At 44.1% G+C, this 19,781-nt stretch overlaps 1 protein-coding gene across 1 annotated transcript in view; it reads right to left on the reverse strand.

Annotated features, from left to right (window-relative positions):
- Nucleotides 1–763: 763 nt before the first annotated feature.
- Nucleotides 764–19,781, reverse strand: part of LOC110531611 (ventral anterior homeobox 2-like) — a 36,238-nt gene continuing 17,220 nt past the window's right edge. The window contains exon 3 of the mRNA XM_021614900.3: nucleotides 764–2,319. Within this exon, the coding sequence (XP_021470575.3) occupies nucleotides 1,822–2,319 (498 nt within the window). The 3' untranslated portion in view covers nucleotides 764–1,821. The remainder of the gene's footprint in view (nucleotides 2,320–19,781) is intronic.

Genomic DNA, 19,781 nt, shown 5'->3' on the forward strand with positions numbered 1-19,781 from the left:
TTCTCCCGGATCCGCCAGTCAGCCAGGATCTTCCGGATCCGCCAGTCAGCCAGGATCTTCCAGAACCGCCAGCCAGCCAGGATCTGCCGGATCTAACCACCTGCCTGAGCTTCTTCTCAGTGCTGAGCTTCTTCTCAGTGCTGAGCTTCCTCTCAGGGCTGAGCTACCCATCTGTCCCGAGTTACCTCTGTCCCGAGCTGTCCCTCTGTCCCATGTTATCATTGTGGTGGGTAACCTATTTAGGGACGTTTAGGAGGGGGATTAAAACTGTCATGGAGTGGGGTCCACGTCCAGCGCCAGAGCCGCCACCGCGGACAGATGCCCACCCAGACCCTCCCCTATAGGTTCAGGTTTTGCGGCCGGAGTCCGCACCTTGGGGGGGGGGTACTGTCACGCCCTGACCATAGTTTACTTTGTATTTTCTATGTTTTGATTGGTCAGGGTGTGATCTGAGTGGGCATTCTATGTTACATGTCTAGTTTGTCTAGTTCTATGTTCGGCCTGATATGGTTCTCAATCAGAGGCAGGTGTTTGTCATTGTCTCTGATTGGGAACCATATTTAGGTAGCCTGGGTTTCACTGTGTGTTTGTGGGTGATTGTTCCTGTCTATGTGTTTTCACCAGATAGGCTGTTTAGGTTTTCGTTACGTTTATTGTTTTTGTAGTGTTTGTGTTTAGTGTGTTTTTTTCATTAAACATGAATCGCAATCGACACGCTGCATTTTGGTCCGACTCTCCTTCGTCTCACGAAGAAAACCGTTACAGTAGCCAATGGTAAAGCATACGGAGTGATACTGTCACCGGTGAATTACACATCAAGAGTTAATCTCATGGGAGTGGATAAAAGGTCAGGGGGTTAGAGGTCAGAGGTCAAGCTCCTCAGGTTGACCTGGATTTCCTCCAGTTGATTGGACGACACGACGACGTGAGGACGTAGCGCAGAGCAGGGGCCAGGATAACGGCGCTATTGCTAACCCGTTACTTTGGCAAGGCCATACTGTAACCCCCAGTACCTTTTCTCAACTGCTTTTTCTTCTTCATAGCATGGATTTGACCTAGGACTAGCTTTAGTTCACATATTACTTGTCCACATTTTTTTTAAATACACACACAACCAACAAAATACAGAATTTACAGGAATCAGTGTTGGACACTATACAGTGCAAATTAACATTAGAAACTGCTAACGAGTATGATTATTTTACTTGGAACGCTCTGGCAGAAAACTGCCACATGATGGGAAACCTGGTAATTTTGCTGGAAGGTATGTAATATGCTAAAGGGGTAACTGGTTGCACTCCTTTGTATTGTAATGTAATCTACAGACGACATCACGCTTATTCACTTACACTGACTCAGTTTTCTACAATGTCAGGCTTTTAAAAAACATACTATGGGAAAGAAAGAAAGAAAGAAAGAAAGAAAGAAAGAAAGAAAGAAAGAAAGAAAGAAAGAAAGAAAGAAAGAAAGAAAGAAAGAAAGAAAGAAGAGAACGATCACACAAACACACTGACTGGACAAAGTGAACAAAGGAGGAGAAGCGTTAAGAAAAAAAGGTCTGTTCTCCGTATGAATCACACACACATTTCATTTCTCCCAAATAATTCACAAGCAACGTTTTTGTGTGTGACGGGCTTCATCATCACCCCTGTCTGTCACACCACAAGGTCCTGTTCCGTAACCCCCCCACCGTGGCAGGCAGTAGCTGAGCAATGATGTTGATGTGCCAACCAATGATGGACAGCAATGTTGGTGGGTGGATAGGTGGGAGACCAGAGGCAGGGGGGGGGGGGGTCATCCCAACCCCTTAATGGCCGCTTTTTAGGAAACTCTCTTCTTCCCACTTAGATCTCCATCCTTGGAGATCCTGTCCAGCCGCATGTATGGCTCAAACGCCGAGGACCCGCACCCGTACCCAGACGCCAGTTCATGATGAGCGCCCCCTAGCAGCGGCATTGAGAAGCACAGTGAGTGCGGTGGCGGCATGCCCAGACGTGGCGAAGGTGAAGTTCCTCCCAGGGAAGGCAATGACAGCCCGAAAGTTCCACCCATGCCATGAATGCCATTTCCTGGTGGCGTGCTCCTACTCACGCCTGGCGAGGAGGAGCCTCCTCCGGAGCTGACCAATAGGGAGCCATTTCCTGGGTGGTGGCCCAATGGGGGATTGGGGGGCGGGGCAGAGAGGAGGCGGCCCTGTTCGAGGAGACGCAAAATGTTACAGGTGGCCAGTGACTCCGAGGTGGAGGAGGAGTGCTTGTCAGAGTCCTTGGTCGTGTCCTTCTTCTGCTTGGTGCGGCGGTTCTGGAACCACACTTTAACCTATAAAGACAGAAGAAGTGAGACAGACTAAAGAGTTAAAACATGGCTTTATTCATTGAACGGTTCACTAAATCAGCAGACAATAGGAGAAATAATAACTCTTACTTATGTCTAGTTCAAACCACACAAACACAGATTCTGTCTCAACAATCATCTTAGCCATCATTGGATTCCGGTTAATTCTGTTGCATGAAACTTTTATGGAAATGAAACCTTTATTTAATTCAGCAAGTCATTGTCAAGAAGGCATCTCCAAGTTGAGAGTTACAATACGTAACTATATTCTTTCAGTGGAGGCTACAGTAAAGTATATGATATTATATGATATTTCCACAAGTTGGTGACACGTGATACCTAGCTAAGTGCCTGGCCATCCATGCACGCACAGACACAAGCAGTATACATACAGAGACAGCCCCCAGTACACCTCATTGGATCAACACTGTTGTATTTCCCACTGGGTTCAACCATGATTGGTTGTTTTTTACCCTCATCTCTCTACACTCAAATCAAATCAACGTTTAGCAGATGTTAAAGCAAAATGCTTGTGTTTCCAGCTCCAGCAGTCCAGTAAATGTCTAACAGTACAATACTAATACACAAATAATTCCTGGAGAAAAAATACTTTGAAAAAAAAAAGAAATAAAAAAATATCAGAATGAGTAATGTCAGAGTACAGAATATAAATATGTGGTGCGCACAGACAGTATAGACAATATATAAGTAGGAAAAAAGCATGTGCAGCAGTCATTATATAGGATGAGCTATGTGGAGAATACAGTATGTGCAGCAGTTGTTATATAGGTTGAGCTATGTGGAGAATACAGTATGTACAGCAGTCGTTATATAGGATGAGCTATGTGGAGAATACAGTATGTACAGCAGTCGTTATATAGGATGAGCTATGTGGAGAATACAGTATGTACAGCAGTCGTTATATAGGATGAGCTATGTGGAGAATACAGTATGTACAGCAGTAGTTATATAGGATGAGCTATGTGGAGAATACAGTATGTACGGCAGTAGTCATATAGGATGGGCTATGTGGAGAATACAGTATGTACAGCAGTAGTTATATAGGATGGGCTATGTGGAGAATACAGTATGTACGGCAGTAGTTATATAGGATGGGCTATGTGGAGAATACAGTATGTACGGCAGTAGTTATATAGGATGGGCTATGTGGAGAATACAGTATGTACGGCAGTAGTCATATAGGATGAGCTATGTGGAGAATAAAGTATGTACAGCAGTCGTTATATAGGATGAGCTATGTGGAGAATACAGTATGTACAGCAGTCGTTATATAGGATGAGCTATGTGGAGAATACAGTATGTACAGCAGTAGTTATATAGGATGAGCTATGTGGAGAATACAGTATGTACAGCAGTCGTTATATAGGATGAGCTATGTGGAGAATACAGTATGTACAGCAGTCGTTATATAGGATGAGCTATGTGGAGAATAAAGTATGTACAGCAGTCGTTATATAGGATGAGCTATGTGGAGAATACAGTATGTACAGCAGTCGTTATATAGGATGAGCTATGTGGAGAATACAGTATGTGCAGCAGTCGTTATATAGGATGAGCTATGTGGAGAATACAGTATGTACAGCAGTCGTTATATAGGATGAGCTATGTGGAGAATAAAGTATGTACAGCAGTCGTTATATAGGATGAGCTATGTGGAGAATACAGTATGTGCAGCAGTCATTATATAGGATGAGCTATGTGGAGAAAAAAGCATGTGCAGCAGTCGTTATATAGGATGAGCTATGTGGAGAATACAGTATGTACAGCAGTCGTTATATAGGATGAGCTATGTGGAGAATACAGTATGTACAGCAGTCGTTATATAGGATGAGCTATGTGGAGAATACAGTATGTGCAGCAGTCGTTATATAGGATGAGCTATGTGGAGAATACAGTATGTACAGCAGTCGTTATATAGGATGAGCTATGTGGAGAATACAGTATGTACAGCAGTCGTTATATAGGATGAGCTATGTGGAGAATACAGTATGTGCAGCAGTAGTTATATAGGATGAGCTATGTGGAGAATACAGTATGTACAGCAGTCGTTATATAGGATGAGCTATGTGGAGAATACAGTATGTACAGCAGTCGTTATATAGGATGAGCTATGTGGAGAATAAAGTATGTACAGCAGTCGTTATATAGGATGAGCTATGTGGAGAATACAGTATGTACGGCAGTAGTTATAAAGCATAAGCTACAGTGGGGAGAACAAGTATTTGGATACACTGCCGGTTTTGCAGGTTTTCCTACTTACAAAGCATGTAGAGGTCTGTAATTTTTATCATAGGTACACTTCAACTGTGAGAGATGGAATCTAAAACAAAAATCCAGATAATCACATTGTATGATTTTTAAGTAATTAATTTGCATTTTATTGCATGACATAAGTATTTGATCACCTACCAACCAGTAAGAACTCCGGCTCTCACAGACATGTTAGTTTTTCTTTAAGAATCCCTCCTGTTCTCCTCTCATTACCTGTATTAACTGCACCTGTTTGAACTCGTTACCTGTATAAAAGACACCTGTCCACACACTCAATCAAACAGACTCCAACCTCTCCACAATGGCCAAGACCAGAGAGCTGTGTAAGGACATCAGGGATAAAATTGTAGACCTGCACAGGGCTGGGATGGGCTACAGGACAATAGGCAAGCAGCTTTGTGAGAAGGCAACAACTGTTGGTGCAATTATTAGAAATTGGAAGAAGTTCAAGATGACGGTCAATCACCCTCGATCTGGGGCTCCATGCAAGATCCCCACCTCGTGGGGCATCAATGATCATGAGGAAGGTGAGGGATCAGCCCAGAACTACACGGCAGGACCTGGTCAATGACCTGAAGAGAGCTGGGACCACAGTCTCAAAGAAAACCATTAGTAACACACTACGCCGTCATGGATTAAAATCCTGCAGCGCACGCAAGGTCCCCCTGCTCAAGCCATCGCATGTCCAGGCCTGTCTGAAGTTTGCCAATGACCATGTGGATGATCCAGAGGGGGAATGGGAGGTCGTGTGATCTGATGAGACAAAAATAGAGCTTTTTGGTCTAAACTCCACTCGCTATGTTTGGAGGAAGAAGAAGGATGAGTACAACCCCAAGAACATCATCCCAACCGTGAAGCATGGAGGTGGAATCATCATTCTTTGGGGATGCTTTTCTGCAAAGGGGACAGGACGACTGCACTGTATTGAGGGGAGGATGGATGGGGCCACGTATCGCGAGATCTTGGCCAACAACCTCCTTCCCTCAGTAAGAGCATTGAAGATGGGTCGTGGCTGGGTCTTCCAGCATGACAACGACCCGAAACACACAGCCAGGGCAACTAAGGAGTGGCTCCGTAAGAAGCATCTCAAGGTCCTGGAGTGGCCTAGCCAGTCTCCAGACCTGAACCCAATAGAAAATCTTTGGAGGGAGCTGAAAGTCCGTATTGCCCAGCGACAGCCCCGAAACCTGAAGGATCTGGAGAAGGTCTGTATGGAGGAGTGGGCCAAAATCCCTGCTGCAGTGTGTGCAAACCTGGTCAAGAACTACAGGAAACGTATGATCTCTGTAATTGCAAACAAAGGTTTCTGTACCAAATATTAAGTTCTGCTTTTCTGATGTATCAAATACTTATGTCATGCAATAAAATGCTAATTAATTACTTAAAAATCATACAATGTGATTTTCTAGATTTTTGTTTTAGATTCCGTCTCTCACAGTTGAAGTGTACCTATGATAACAATTACAGACTTCTACATGCTTTGTAAATAGGAAAACCTGCAAAATCGTCAGTGTATCAAATACTTGTTCTCCCCACTGTATGTGGAGAATACAGTATGTACGGCAGTAGTTATATAGGATGGGCTATGTGGAAAATACAGTATGTACGGCAGTAGTTATATAGGATGGGCTATGTGGAGAATACAGTATGTACGGCAGTAGTTATATAGGATGGGCTATGTGGAGAATACAGTATGTACGGCAGTAGTTATATAGGATGGGCTATGTGGAGAATACAGTATGTACGGCAGTAGTCATATAGGATGAGCTATGTGGAGAATACAGTATGTACGGCAGTAGTTATATAGGATGGGCTATGTGGAGAATACAGTATGTACGGCAGTAGTTATATAGGATGGGCTATGTGGAGAATACAGTATGTACGGCAGTAGTCATATAGGATGAGCTATGTGGAGAATACAGTATGTACGGCAGTAGTTATATAGGATGGGCTATGTGGAGAATACAGTATGTACGGCAGTAGTTATATAGGATGGGCTATGTGGAGAATACAGTATGTACGGCAGTAGTCATATAGGATGGGCTATGTGGAGAATACAGTATGTACGGCAGTAGTCATATAGGATGAGCTATGTGGAGAATACAGTATGTACAGCAGTAGTTATATAGGATGGGCTATGTGGAAAATACAGTATGTACGGCAGTAGTTATATAGGATGGGCTATGTGGAGAATACAGTATGTACGGCAGTAGTCATATAGGATGGGCTATGTGGAGAATACAGTATGTACGGCAGTAGTCATATAGGATGGGCTATGTGGAGAATACAGTATGTACGGCAGTAGTTATATAGGATGGGCTATGTGGAGAATACAGTATGTACGGCAGTAGTTATATAGGATGGGCTATGTGGAGAATACAGTATGTACGGCAGTAGTCATATAGGATGGGCTATGTGGAGAATACAGTATGTACGGCAGTAGTTATATAGGATGGGCTATGTGGAGAATACAGTATGTACGGCAGTAGTTATATAGGATGGGCTATGTGGAGAATACAGTATGTACGGCAGTAGTTATATAGGATGGGCTATGTGGAGAATACAGTATGTACGGCAGTAGTTATATAGGATGGGCTATGTGGAGAATACAGTATGTACGGCAGTAGTTATATAGGATGGGCTATGTGGAGAATACAGTATGTACGGCAGTAGTTATATAGGATGGGCTATGTGGAGAATACAGTATGTACGGCAGTAGTTATATAGGATGGGCTATGTGGAGAATACAGTATGTACGGCAGTAGTTATATAGGATGGGCTATGTGGAGAATACAGTATGTACGGCAGTAGTTATATAGGATGGGCTATGTGGAGAATACAGTATGTACGGCAGTAGTTATATAGGATGGGCTATGTGGAGAATACAGTATGTACGGCAGTCGTTATATAGGATGGGCTATGTGGAGAATACAGTATGTACGGCAGTCGTTATATAGGATGGGCTATGTGGAGAATACAGTATGTACGGCAGTAGTTATATAGGATGGGCTATGTGGAGAATACAGTATGTACATGTAAAGTGAATAATAAATTAACTTCTCAGAGATGAAATTATATTTGATTGCCCCTATAGGTTGACGCAGACAAGGGGGAGGGATTAGAATGAGATGGGAGTGGAATGGGGACCTCGTCAGTCAGTGGGTGTGAGAGTGGAATCGATTCTGGTGCCACCAATGACAACAGAGACTAAAGTATCTAATACGCTGGCCCAAGTAAGTAAAAGCTATAACCACAGGGATAGGTTTCAATGGTATCTAGGATGCTGGTGTTGCCTAAACCGGTTTCAACTGAGAGACAAAGAAAGGGCAAAGCAAGTTCTCATCTCTCACTGCACTATTATGCACTGTATTGCACAGTACTGTACTGTTCTGCAGTGTACTGCACTGCACTGTACGGCACTGTTCTGCTGTCACTGTACTTTACTGTACTGCACTGGACTTTACTGCACTGTACTGTACTGCACTGCATGGTATTCTACTGTACTGCAGTGTACCACAGTGTACTGCACTTCACTGCTCTGTACTGCAGTGTACTGTAGTGTACTAGCCTGCACTGTACTGTTCTGCACTTTACTGCACGGTTCTGCTCTGTACTGCACTGCACTGTACTGTAGTGTAGTGTACTACACTGTACTGCACTGCACTGTACTGTACAGCACTGTAGTGTACTGTACTGTACTGCACTGTTCTGCACTGTAGTGTAGTGTTATGCACTGTACTGAACTGCACTGTTCTGCACTGTACTGTACTGTACTATAGTGTACTGTACTGTACTGTACTGCACTGTTCTGCATTGTACTATACTGCACTGTTCTGCACTGTACTGTACTGCACTGCATGGTATTCTACTGTACTGCAGTGTACCACAGTGTACTGCACTTCACTGCTCTGTACTGCAGTGTACTGTAGTGTACTAGACTGCACTGTACTGTTCTGCACTTTACTGCACTGTTCTGCTCTGTACTGCACTGCACTGTAGTATACTGCATGGTACTGTAGTGTACTGCACTGTTCTGCACTGTACTGTAGTGTACTACACTGTACTGCACTGTACTGTACTGTACAGCACTGTAGTGTACTGTACTGTACTGCACTGTTCTGCACTGTAGTGTAGTGTTATGCACTGTACTGAACTGCACTGTTCTGCACTGTACTGTAGTGTACTGCACTGTACTATAGTGTACTGTACTGCACTGTTCTGCATTGTACTATACTGCACTGTTCTGCACTGTACTGCATTGTACTGTACTACACTGTACTGTACTGCACTGTACTGTACTGCACTGTACTGTACTGTAGTATACTGTACTGCACTGTTCTGCACTGTACTGCATTATTCTGCACTGTACTGTACTGTAGTGTACTGCACTATACTGCACTGCACTGTGCTGCACTGTATTGTACTGTAGTGTACTGCACTGTACTGGACTGTAGGCCTGCACAGTGAGCTTCTCTACACAGCACACAGCAGCACACAACAGCACACAATGTGAAAAGCTCACTGAATTCTGACTGTGCTTGTTTCTGGATGTTTAATTGATGCACAGGTGCTTTAATGTATAGCGTGTGGTTTGAGGAGGGCTACACGCACACACAGGGTAATGGGGGTCAGGGGAGATCAGATGTCTTTGCTCACACACACAGGGTACTGGGGGTCAGGGGAGATCAGATGTGTTTGCTCACACACACCCAGGGTAATGGGGGTCAGGGGGGATCAGATGTCTTTGCTCACACACACACACAGGGTAATGGGGGTCAGGGGAGATCAGATCCGTTTGCTCACACACACACAGGCTAATGGGGGTCAGGGGAGATCAGATGCGTTTGCTCACACACACCCAGGGTAATGGGGGTCAGGGGGGATCAGATGTCTTTGCTCACACACACACAGGGTAATGGGGGTCAGGGGAGATCAGATCCGTTTGCTCACACACACACAGGCTAATGGGGGTCAGGGGAGATCAGATGTGTTTTCTCACACACACCCAGGGTAATGGGGGTCAGGGGGGATCAGATGTCTTTGCTCACACACACACAGGGTAATGGGGGTCAGGGGAGATCAGATCCGTTTGCTCACACACACACAGGCTAATGGGGGTCAGGGGAGATCAGATGTGTTTGCTCACACACACACAGGGTGATGAGGGTCAGGGGAGATCAGATGTGTTTGCTCACACACACACAGGCTAATGGGGGTCAGGGGAGATCAGATGTGTTTGCTCACACACACACACAGGGTGATGAGGGTCAGGGGAGATCAGATGCGTTTGCACACACAGAGAAATCATACCCATGAAAAATGTATACAATCTTCACTAACTTACTGCTCTTTTCCTCACCTCTCGGGTGTGAGTGTGTGCATGTGTACATTTGTGTGTGTGTCATGGCATTCGATCCGGGCAAGGCAATCACCACACATGACCCATTGATGTGAGCTGATTGGAAGAATGCGATCGCTGCATTTTCATATCGAGAATAAACCCTCTGTCAGATTCTCCTTCGTATTCTTCTCTCTCAACCACTCTATACATTCACCATGAGACAAACACATCTCTTGGCACAGATCATGTAGTGTAGTGTTCACACTAACACGCAGCCTACACGTCCACACTCACATGCTCATAATGTACATATATACATGTATATATATATACAATATACATGTATAGGACCGTCACAGACCACATAGTGTACACGCTACCAGCGTCAACTCATCCACTCTTTATCTGGAGAACACAGCCATCTAATTAAGCTAAAGAGGGGATTGGTGGATTGGTAGAGTGAGTTCCAGTTACATTGACGGCCTACACCGGCCAAACGACGCTGGGCCAACTGTCCACCGGCCAAACCCAGACGACGCTGGGCCAACTGTCCAGCCCGGATTTGAACCAGGGTGTCTGTAGTGACACCTCTAGCACTGAGATGCAGCGCCTTAGACCACTGGGAGCCCAGGGTAGGGCTGGGCAGGGCTGGGAAGAGCATGGCTGGGCTGGGAAGGGCAGGGCTGGGCAGGCAGGGTACTCTTGACCCAGGCCCATGCACTATAGAGTGAATATTGTGCCATTTGAAACACATCCATGATGAGTACCTAACCTATATGACTAGCAGCAGTGTGGCAAGGACAGGGCACACACAACGCTGCCGTGAGCTGCTGCATTCACATCACACACAGCAGTCATAGAGAGCTCATATGTCTGTAAAGCACGCGACCGCCGCTCAACCACAGAACAGAAACCAATGCTTTTCAATGTAGAAACATTTGGAATTGGAAGTGGAATTTGGTTTACATTCTAAATGGACAATTTCAGGGAATTGTCCCCAACCCTGGATAGAACTGTTGGTTAGTTGAGTCCCTTTCAGGGCACCATGGTCTCAGCAGACCATTAGTATGTGTATAATAAGATTGGGGAGGGATCCTCCCCAGCTGAGAAGGATACTGACGCCACATCTTAGACTTAGAGTAGTAAAGACCTGGGCCCCTATCCACAGTCTCAGTCTTGTCTTAATCCTCTTTATGTATACAGTATATACTATACAAGCCTAAGTTAAAAATAACACTTCCCAAATCAGGGTTTTTCAAGCAAAGCCTCTGACTGATTCCTGTGTGTTTCTAATTCCTCCCAATTGGGTGAAAACCCACACACCTTCAGGTAATCACCTCTCTGCGCTTCCTCGATGGGGCACGGCTTAGCCAGGGGCTGAGGTGAGAGGGAGCTGGAGGAGGTGGGCCGTTCATTTCACAGTCGTCCGCTTGAGGAAAAACCCTAAGGTTTACAGGGGACTTTACTATGGGGGAAATTATAAAAAGAGAAAGAGAGCAAATCTCTACCCTCTCCATACATCTACACTATTGGAAATAAATCCGTCCTAATGGGATCCAGGGTTCAGAGATGGGCAGAGATAATGAGAGAGAGCTGGGCAGGCATGACCAGGATTTGCCCTCAAGCCATCACCCTCCCCACCGCTTCTGCTAGGGCATGGCCGGGTCAGAGCAGGGCTGGGCAGGGCATGGCCGTGTCAGAGCTGGGTAGGGCAGGGATGGGCAGGGCTGGGCAAGACTGGACACAGCAGAGTATTGGTATGTTGTTATTTTATTAGGGTCCCCATTCGCTGTTGCAAAAGCAGCCTACACATCAATGCATACACACAAACGATCTAGGTTAAATAGGGGAGAGGCGTTGTGCCTCGAGGTGTTGGTTTATCTGTTTTTATAAACCAGGGTTGCTGTTTATTTGAGCAATATGAGATGGAAGGAAGTTCCATGCAATAAGGGCTCTATATAATACTGTATGTTTTCTTGAATTTGTTCTGGATTTGGGGACTATGAAAAGACCCCTAGTGGCATGTCTGGTGGGATAAGTGTGTGTCAGAGCTGTGTGTAACAATTTGGGATTTTCAACACATTAATGTTTCTTATAAAAAGAAGAAGTGATGCAGTCAGTCTCTCAACTCATAGCCAAGAGAGACTGGCATGTGTAGTATATATATTAGCCCTCTGATTACAATTAAGAGCAAAATGTCCCGCTCTGTTCCGGGCCAGCTACAGGTTAACTAGGTCTTTCCTTGCAGCACTGGACCACACAACTGAACAATAATCAAGATTAAACAAAACAGAACTTGCTTTTTGGAGTGTGGTGTCAAAAAAGCAGAGCATCACTATTACTGCTAGACCTCTCCCCATCTTTGCAACCATTGAATCTATATGTTTTGACCATGACAGTTTACAATCTAATGTGTAACGCCAAGTAATTTAGTCTCCTCAACTTGTTCAACAGCCACACCATTCATTGCCAGATTCAGCTGAGGTCTAGCACTTAAGGAATGATTTGCACCAAATACAATGCTCTTAGTTTTAGAGATGTTCAGGACCAGTTTATTACTGGCCACCCATTCCAAAACAGACTGCAACTCTCTTTGTTAAGGGTTTCACTGACTTCATTAGCTGTGGTTGCTGATGCGTATATGGTTGAATCATCAGCATACATGGACACACATACTTTGTTTAATGCCAGTGACAGGTCATTGGTAAAAATAGAAAAGAGTAGAGGGCCTAGAGAGCTGCCCTGCGGTACACCACACTTTACATGTTTGACATTAGAGACACTTCCATTAAAGGAAACCCTTTGAGTTCTATTAGATAGATAGCTCTGAATCCACGATATGGCAGAGGTTGAAAAGCCATAGCACTTAAGTTTTTTCAACAACAGGTTATGGTCACTAATATCAAAGGCTGCACTGAAAGTTAACAGTACAGCTCCCACAATCTTCTTATTATCAATTTATTTCAACCAATCATCACGTGTACATGTTGAGTGCCCTTCTCTATAAGCAAAGAAATAGCATTGTAATTGGTCAAACACAATTTTTTCCAACAGTTTGCTAAGAGTTGGCAGCAAGCTTATTTATAGGTCTCTTGTTAGAACCAGTAAAGTCCGCTTTACCACTCTTGGGTAGGGGAATTACTTTGGCTTCCCTCCAGGCCTGAGGACAAAGACTTTCCTCTAGGCTCAGGTTAAAAAATATGACAGATAGGAGTGGCTATAGAGTCAGCTATCATCCTCATTAGCTTTCCATCTAAGTTGTCAATGCCAGGAGGTTTGTCATTATTGATAGTTAACAATCATTTTCCACTTCTCCCACACTAAGTTTACAAAATTCAAAATTGCCCTGCTTTTCTTTCATTATTCATTTTTTTATACATTAATATAATTGCTCACTGTTTGTCGTGGGCATTTCTTTGCCAATTTTGCCAATGAAATAATCATTAAAATAATTGGCAACATCAAACGGTTTTGTGATGAATAAGATGGAGTTGAATTGGTCATTCTGCCCATAATTTAATTTAAAGTACTCCAAACTTGTTTTCCATCATCCCTTGTCATTGATTTTGGCTTCATAATAAAGTTTATTCTTCTTTTTGTTGAGTTTAGTCACATCATGTCTCAATTTGCAATAAGTCAGCCAGTCAGATGTACAGTAAGTCAGCCAGTCAGATGTACAGTAAGTCAGCCAGTCAGATGTGCAGTAAGTCAGCCAGTCAGATGTGCAGTAAGTCAGCCAGTCAGATGTGCAGCCAGACTTATTAGCCACTCCTTTTGCCCCATCTCTTTCAACCATAGAGTTTTTCAATTCCTCATCAATCCATGGCGCCGTAACAGGTCTAACAGTCTGTTTCTTAACAGGTGCATGTTTATCAATAATTGGAAGAAGCAATTTCATAAATTCATCAAGTGCACCGTCTGGATGCTCCTTACTAATCACATCAGACCAACAAATATTTTAAACATCATCCATATAAGAGTCACAGCAAAGTATTTTGTATGATCTCTTATACACTATTTTAGGCCCAGCTGTTGGAACTTTGTCTTTCCTGGATATAGCCACTATACTGTGATCGCTGCAGCCAATGGGTACGGATACAGCTTTAGAACAAAGTTCTACAGTATTAGTAAAGATGTGATCGATACATGTGGATGATCTTGTTCCTGTAGTGTTTGTAAACACCCTGGTAGGTTGATTAATAACCTAAACCAGATTACAGGCACTGGTTACAGTAAGAAGCTTCCTCTTGAGCGAACAGCTTGATGAAAACCAGTCAATATTCAGGTCCCCAAGAAAGTAGACCTCTCTGTTTACATCACATACACTTTCAAGCATTTCACACATATTATTTAGATACCTACTGTTAGCACATTAAGGCCTATAGCAACACCCCAAAATAATAGGCTATAGATGTGCCAAGAGGGCGGGGCAGGGCTAGGCAGAGCAGGGCTGGGCAGGGCTAGGCAGAACAGGGCTGGGCAGGGCTAGGCAGAGCAGGGCGGGGCAGGGCTAGGCAGAGCAGGGCTGGGCAGGGCTAGGCAGAGCAGGGCTGGGCAGGGCTAGGCAGAGCAGGGCTAGGCAGAGCAGGGCTGGGCAGGGCTAGGCAGAGCAGGGCTGGGCAGGGCAAAACAGATGTAGGATAGCAGAGGAAATTAAATCAAATGTATTGGTCACATACACATGGTTAGCAGATGTTAATGCGAGTGTAGTGAAATGCTTGTGCTTCTAGTTCCGACAATGCAGTAATAACCAACGAGTAATCTAACCTAACAATTCCAAAACTACTACCTTATACCTGGGGTACCAATGTAAGAAACAACACGTAAAAAAGAACAAAATACTGCATCGTTTCCTAGGAACACGAAGCGAGGCGGTCATCTCTGTCGGCGCCCGGAAGTATCGAGGATAGACCAAGAGTGCAACATGCAGGATAGCTGGACTGCTACAGGGTAGGCCTGTGTCCACTACTACACAAGCTGAAGACAGGACAGGTCTGGGCCGGGTTGGATTAGGTGTTAAGACAACTGTTTGGGCTAACTCAGGGCATTGCTCATCTGGGGCTGTGTTAACAGTGCCTTAGGAAAGTATTCAGACCTCTTGACTTTTTCCACCTTTTTTTTACGTTACATACTTTTGTTTTTTCATCAATCTACACACAATACCCCATAATGACAAAGCAAAACCAGGTTTTTAGAAATGTTTGCTAATTGATTAAAAATAAATAACCAAAATATTACATTTACATAAGTATTCAGACCCTTTACTCAGGACTTTGTTGTAAGCTGTAGTTGTACAAGTGAGAGCTAGTTAATCTCTCTAAGAGAAGCCTAGCTCTATTACGCAGGGCACCTGCTGACAATCTTTCTAACACTTTCTGTGACCCTGTGAAAGGCTCAGCGGTCCCCTCCGCGACTTCCCCCGTGACTCCTCCCATGACCCCACTGATCCTACACGTGATGAACATCAGATTGCCTCACTTCGGTCTAAGAGAACAATGAATTACTTTTCTAGAGGGAAACTGTATGGTAACACTGACTTAGTTTTCAGTATGGAAACTGTATGGTAACAATAACCTAGTTTTCTGTATGGAAACTGTATGGTAACATTGTACATGGATGTATATGACTACTTTTCTATATGGCGAGTGTATGTACAGAGCTCCACGCTGTCCTGTTCCTCCACAGCCTTTCTCTCTCTCTCCAATAGCCACATGCTGTATTAACACCAGGCCCCTCTGACTGTCCCCATCCGAATCCCTACCTCCTACCTCCTAGCTTCTACCACTCCCTGCCTCCTAGACCTCTTACATCCTGCCTTTCTCCTATATCTGTTCTGATACCTCTTGCCCTCGTGCCCAAGCTCATCCCTCCTTCCCTTTCTCCTGCCATCCCTCCCTTGCATTACTGAAACACATGTCCAAGCAGGTTCAGCCAAGGGTCAACCCAGTCTTAGCGAATCGCTGATAGATGTGGCTCCCTAATCCTTCTTAGTGCAAAAGCACTTGGGACTATTATTAGGCCCTCTGCTTCGCGCTCCGTCACCCTCCCTGTCCCGCCCCCTGCCCCGCCCCGAGGTGGACCAGGCCCATCTTCCTATGGTTCTATGATGTCGAGGTTTAGATTTTCCTACGAAAATGTAATGCTATATTAAAAGGATTAGGTGAGCCAAAATGTTGTAGCATTTTTATCAGCATTTACATTGGTTGACTTTGTTAATAAATTAATTGTTATTAAGCCTCTATGTATAGTGCTTATGATGGCTTTTGATGGCCCTATAAAGCCTTATGAATGCCCTATAAGGCCTTGTGAATGACCTTTATAAGCTGTAGTTGTACTAGTGAGAGCTAGTTAATCTCTCTAAGAGAGGCTATGTGGGAGAAATGCCTAGCTCCATTACGCAGGGAACCTGCTGACAATCTTTCTAACACTTTCTGTGACCCTGTGAAAGGCTCAGCGGTCCCCTCCGCGACTTCCCCCGTGACTCCTCCCATGACCCCACTGATCCTACACGTGATGAACATCATATTGCCTCACTTCGGTCTAAGAGAACAATGAATTACTTTTCTAAAGGGAAACTGTATGGTAAAAATGACTTAGTTTTCTATAGGGAAACTGTATGGTAACAATGACCTAGTTTTCTAAAGGGAAACTGTATGGTAACAATGACTTAGTTTTCTATAGGGAAACTGTATGGTAACAATGACTTAGTTTTCTATAGGGAAACTGTATTGTAACAATGACTTTGTTTTCTGTATGGAAACTGTATGGTAACAATGACTTAGTTTTCTGTACGGAAACTGTATGGTAACAATGACTTAGTTTTCTGTACGGAAACTGTATGGTAACAATGACTTAGTTTTCAGTACAGGAACTGTATGGTAAGGAAACTGTATGGTAACAATAACCTAGTTTTCTGTATGGAAACTGTATGGTAACATTGTACATGGATGAATATGACTACTTTTCTATATGGCGAGTGTATGTACAGAGCTCCACACTGTCCTTTTCCTCCACAGCCTTTCTCTCTCTCTCCAATAGCCACATGCTGTATTAACACCAGGCCCCTCTGACTGTCCCCATCCGAATCCCTACCTCCTACCTCCTAGCTTCTACCACTCCCTGCCTCCTAGACCTCTTACATCCTGCCTTTCTCCTATATCTGTTCTGATACCTCTTGCCCTCGTGCCCAAGCTCATCCCTCCTTCCCTCTCTCCTGCCATCCCTCCCTTGCATTACTGAAACACATGTCCAAGCAGGTTCAGCCAAGGGTCAACCCAGTCTTAGCGAATCGCTGATAGATGTGGCTCCCTAATCCTTCTTAGTGCAAAAGCACTTGGGACTATTATTAGGCCCTCTGCTTCGCGCTCCGTCACCCTCCCTGTCCCGCCCCCTGCCCCGCCCCGAGGTGGACCAGGCCCTTCTTCCGACAGTTCTGTGACGTCGAGGTTTGGATAAGGGAATTAGGCTCACAGTGTGTGTGTGTGTGTGTGTGTGTGTGTGTGTGTGTGTGTGTGTGTGTGTGTGTGTGTGTTGCGTTTACAGGGACAGCACAATTAATTAGTATTTTGACCAATCAGATCAGCTCTGAAAAAGATCTGATGTTATTGGTCAAAGGACCAATTAGTGGGAGAAAAAAAATATCAGATTTGGTCTGCCTGTGTAAACACAGCCTAAGAGGATACCCCTAACTTCTTCACCACTCCCTTGTTCCTTCCTACCGCGCCACAGCACTCTGTGTGGTGGAGTCCAAGCACTGCAGCCTGACATAGTTAATCTACAGAGCCGCTGTGGCTACAGATGGTGGAATATACCACACATCTCAATGTGCTACAGACAACTACTCAATAAAATGGACTCTTGAACAGGGCTTAACACTAGGGATATGCAGTTCATGTGACAACCCTCGATGATTACCACTCGGCTACAAATGTGTGTGGGTGTGTCAGACGCATTTGCGTGTGTATAAGTGTGTGTCTGTATAGCCTACGTGTGTGGGTGTGTTATCTGGACACGGGGGCAGGGATTCCAGGCAGTGTTCTAAGGAAAACTCTATCCATATGGATGTTGCAGGTTTCTGTTCTTGCTAATCCAATGAGATAACAGCATTACGGCATTGCCTGGCGAATAACAGGAAGGCCTTAAACGCATGCACACACACACACATCCTTCAGCGTGTCATCGCTGGGTCCAATGTATCGTCCTTAGCAATGAATTGTCATGCACCTGTATGTATTGACAAGTGCCCTAATTTACTTAATTGCCTTATCATGTCCACATCCCTCTCAGATCAATAAAGAAATATAATTTTATTGATTCATATGAGCAGACAGATGAATAGAATTTGATTGATTAGCTAAGCTGATGAGGGGCAATGAGCTCCTCCTGAGCCAGCGTCTTAACTTTGTACTGTTTACACTGGCATACTACACACCCGCCTGGCCCCTGCAAGGACCTGGAGGTCACCCCTATGGAATTAGGAATTATAATACCAGAATGGACATGATCCTTCTTATGATGTTCCAAAGGTCAGCCATTTTTGTCAGAGAGTTGGTCAACCGTGGTTTGCAAATGCCATGATAAGATATTGTGTAAAAAAAATTAATTTTAAGAATTTATTTGTACTCAGCGTTTGTTAGCTAGCTAGCCAGTTTTAGAGGAATGATTCCATTATTTTTTCAAATTAACTGTCAATATGTCAACATTTCATTCAAACAACAAAGTCAATCCACCCACTGGCTGAAATCAGTAGTTGACAGGACTTAGACAAGTTGTGAGAGGGCATTTTCTGTTAAACCTTACTAAGGCTTGTGTACTCAAATATCCTTCTTTAAGCCTCGGCATTGGGCTAGAGAAATCAAATAAGACAGAAACGTGTGTGTGTATTAAGATAGGCCTGTTCTAACTGTTCTGTGTGTAGAATGACCCCATGATGTCTGGGCACTCAGCCAAGACCTGACAGAAACTGGTTCCTCAGAGCAGAGTGTTATATCCTGAACACCAGGGATAAGGCTGTGGTTCTGTTAGGAGCCTGTTTCTGGGTGAAAAGGTTCCTGCTTGTGTGTATGTGTGTAGGGGTAGGACCATACATCCTCTGGGCCGACAGTCAAAGGCGCTTGCTCGCCCAACTTGGGGGAACCGTTGAGCTACTGTTAGACGAAGTATGTCTGGAGTGACTTCCTGTCACATTGGCACCAATTGTCCTCACTCAGTTGCGACAGAATGAGACAACCTTTTCATTGTAGCCTGTAACCCAGTTTTGTCTCTCTCCACACACACACACATAAGATCATGTGTTTTGCAGATGCTTGCATAAGATAGCGTGACTATATAATGCTTCCGGACTCTTTGTGCAGGGGACTCTCACTTCATTCACTGTGTGTGTGTGGTGTGACCACCTCCCATACTGCAATAATTGTATTAATAAAAGTAGTCCCTTGACTGATTATTGACTTTGCCTCTCCTCATTATTAGTTAAAGGTAGAATTTCCACCACAGTGTTTCCACACTCCAGTGTTAATCTGCATAATTGTAATTATTTGCCTACCTTCTCATGCCTTTTGCACACAATGTATATATAGACTCCCCTTTTTTCTACTGTGTTATTGACTTGTTAATTGTTTACTCCATGTGTAACTCTGTGTTGTCTGTTCACACTGCTATGCCTTATCTTGGCCAGGTCGCAGTTGCAAATGAGAACTTGTTCTCAACTAGCCTACCTGGTTAAATAAAGGTGAAATAAAAAAATAAAAAATAAATAAATAAATAAATAAAACCAGTAATAGCACTCAGCTTTCCAAGAAAACAACAATTAAGA

The sequence above is a fragment of the Oncorhynchus mykiss genome, chromosome 9 (genome assembly GCF_057628025.1).
Source record: "Oncorhynchus mykiss isolate SJ-2025 chromosome 9, ASM5762802v1, whole genome shotgun sequence".
Classification (NCBI taxonomy): domain Eukaryota; kingdom Metazoa; phylum Chordata; class Actinopteri; order Salmoniformes; family Salmonidae; genus Oncorhynchus; species Oncorhynchus mykiss.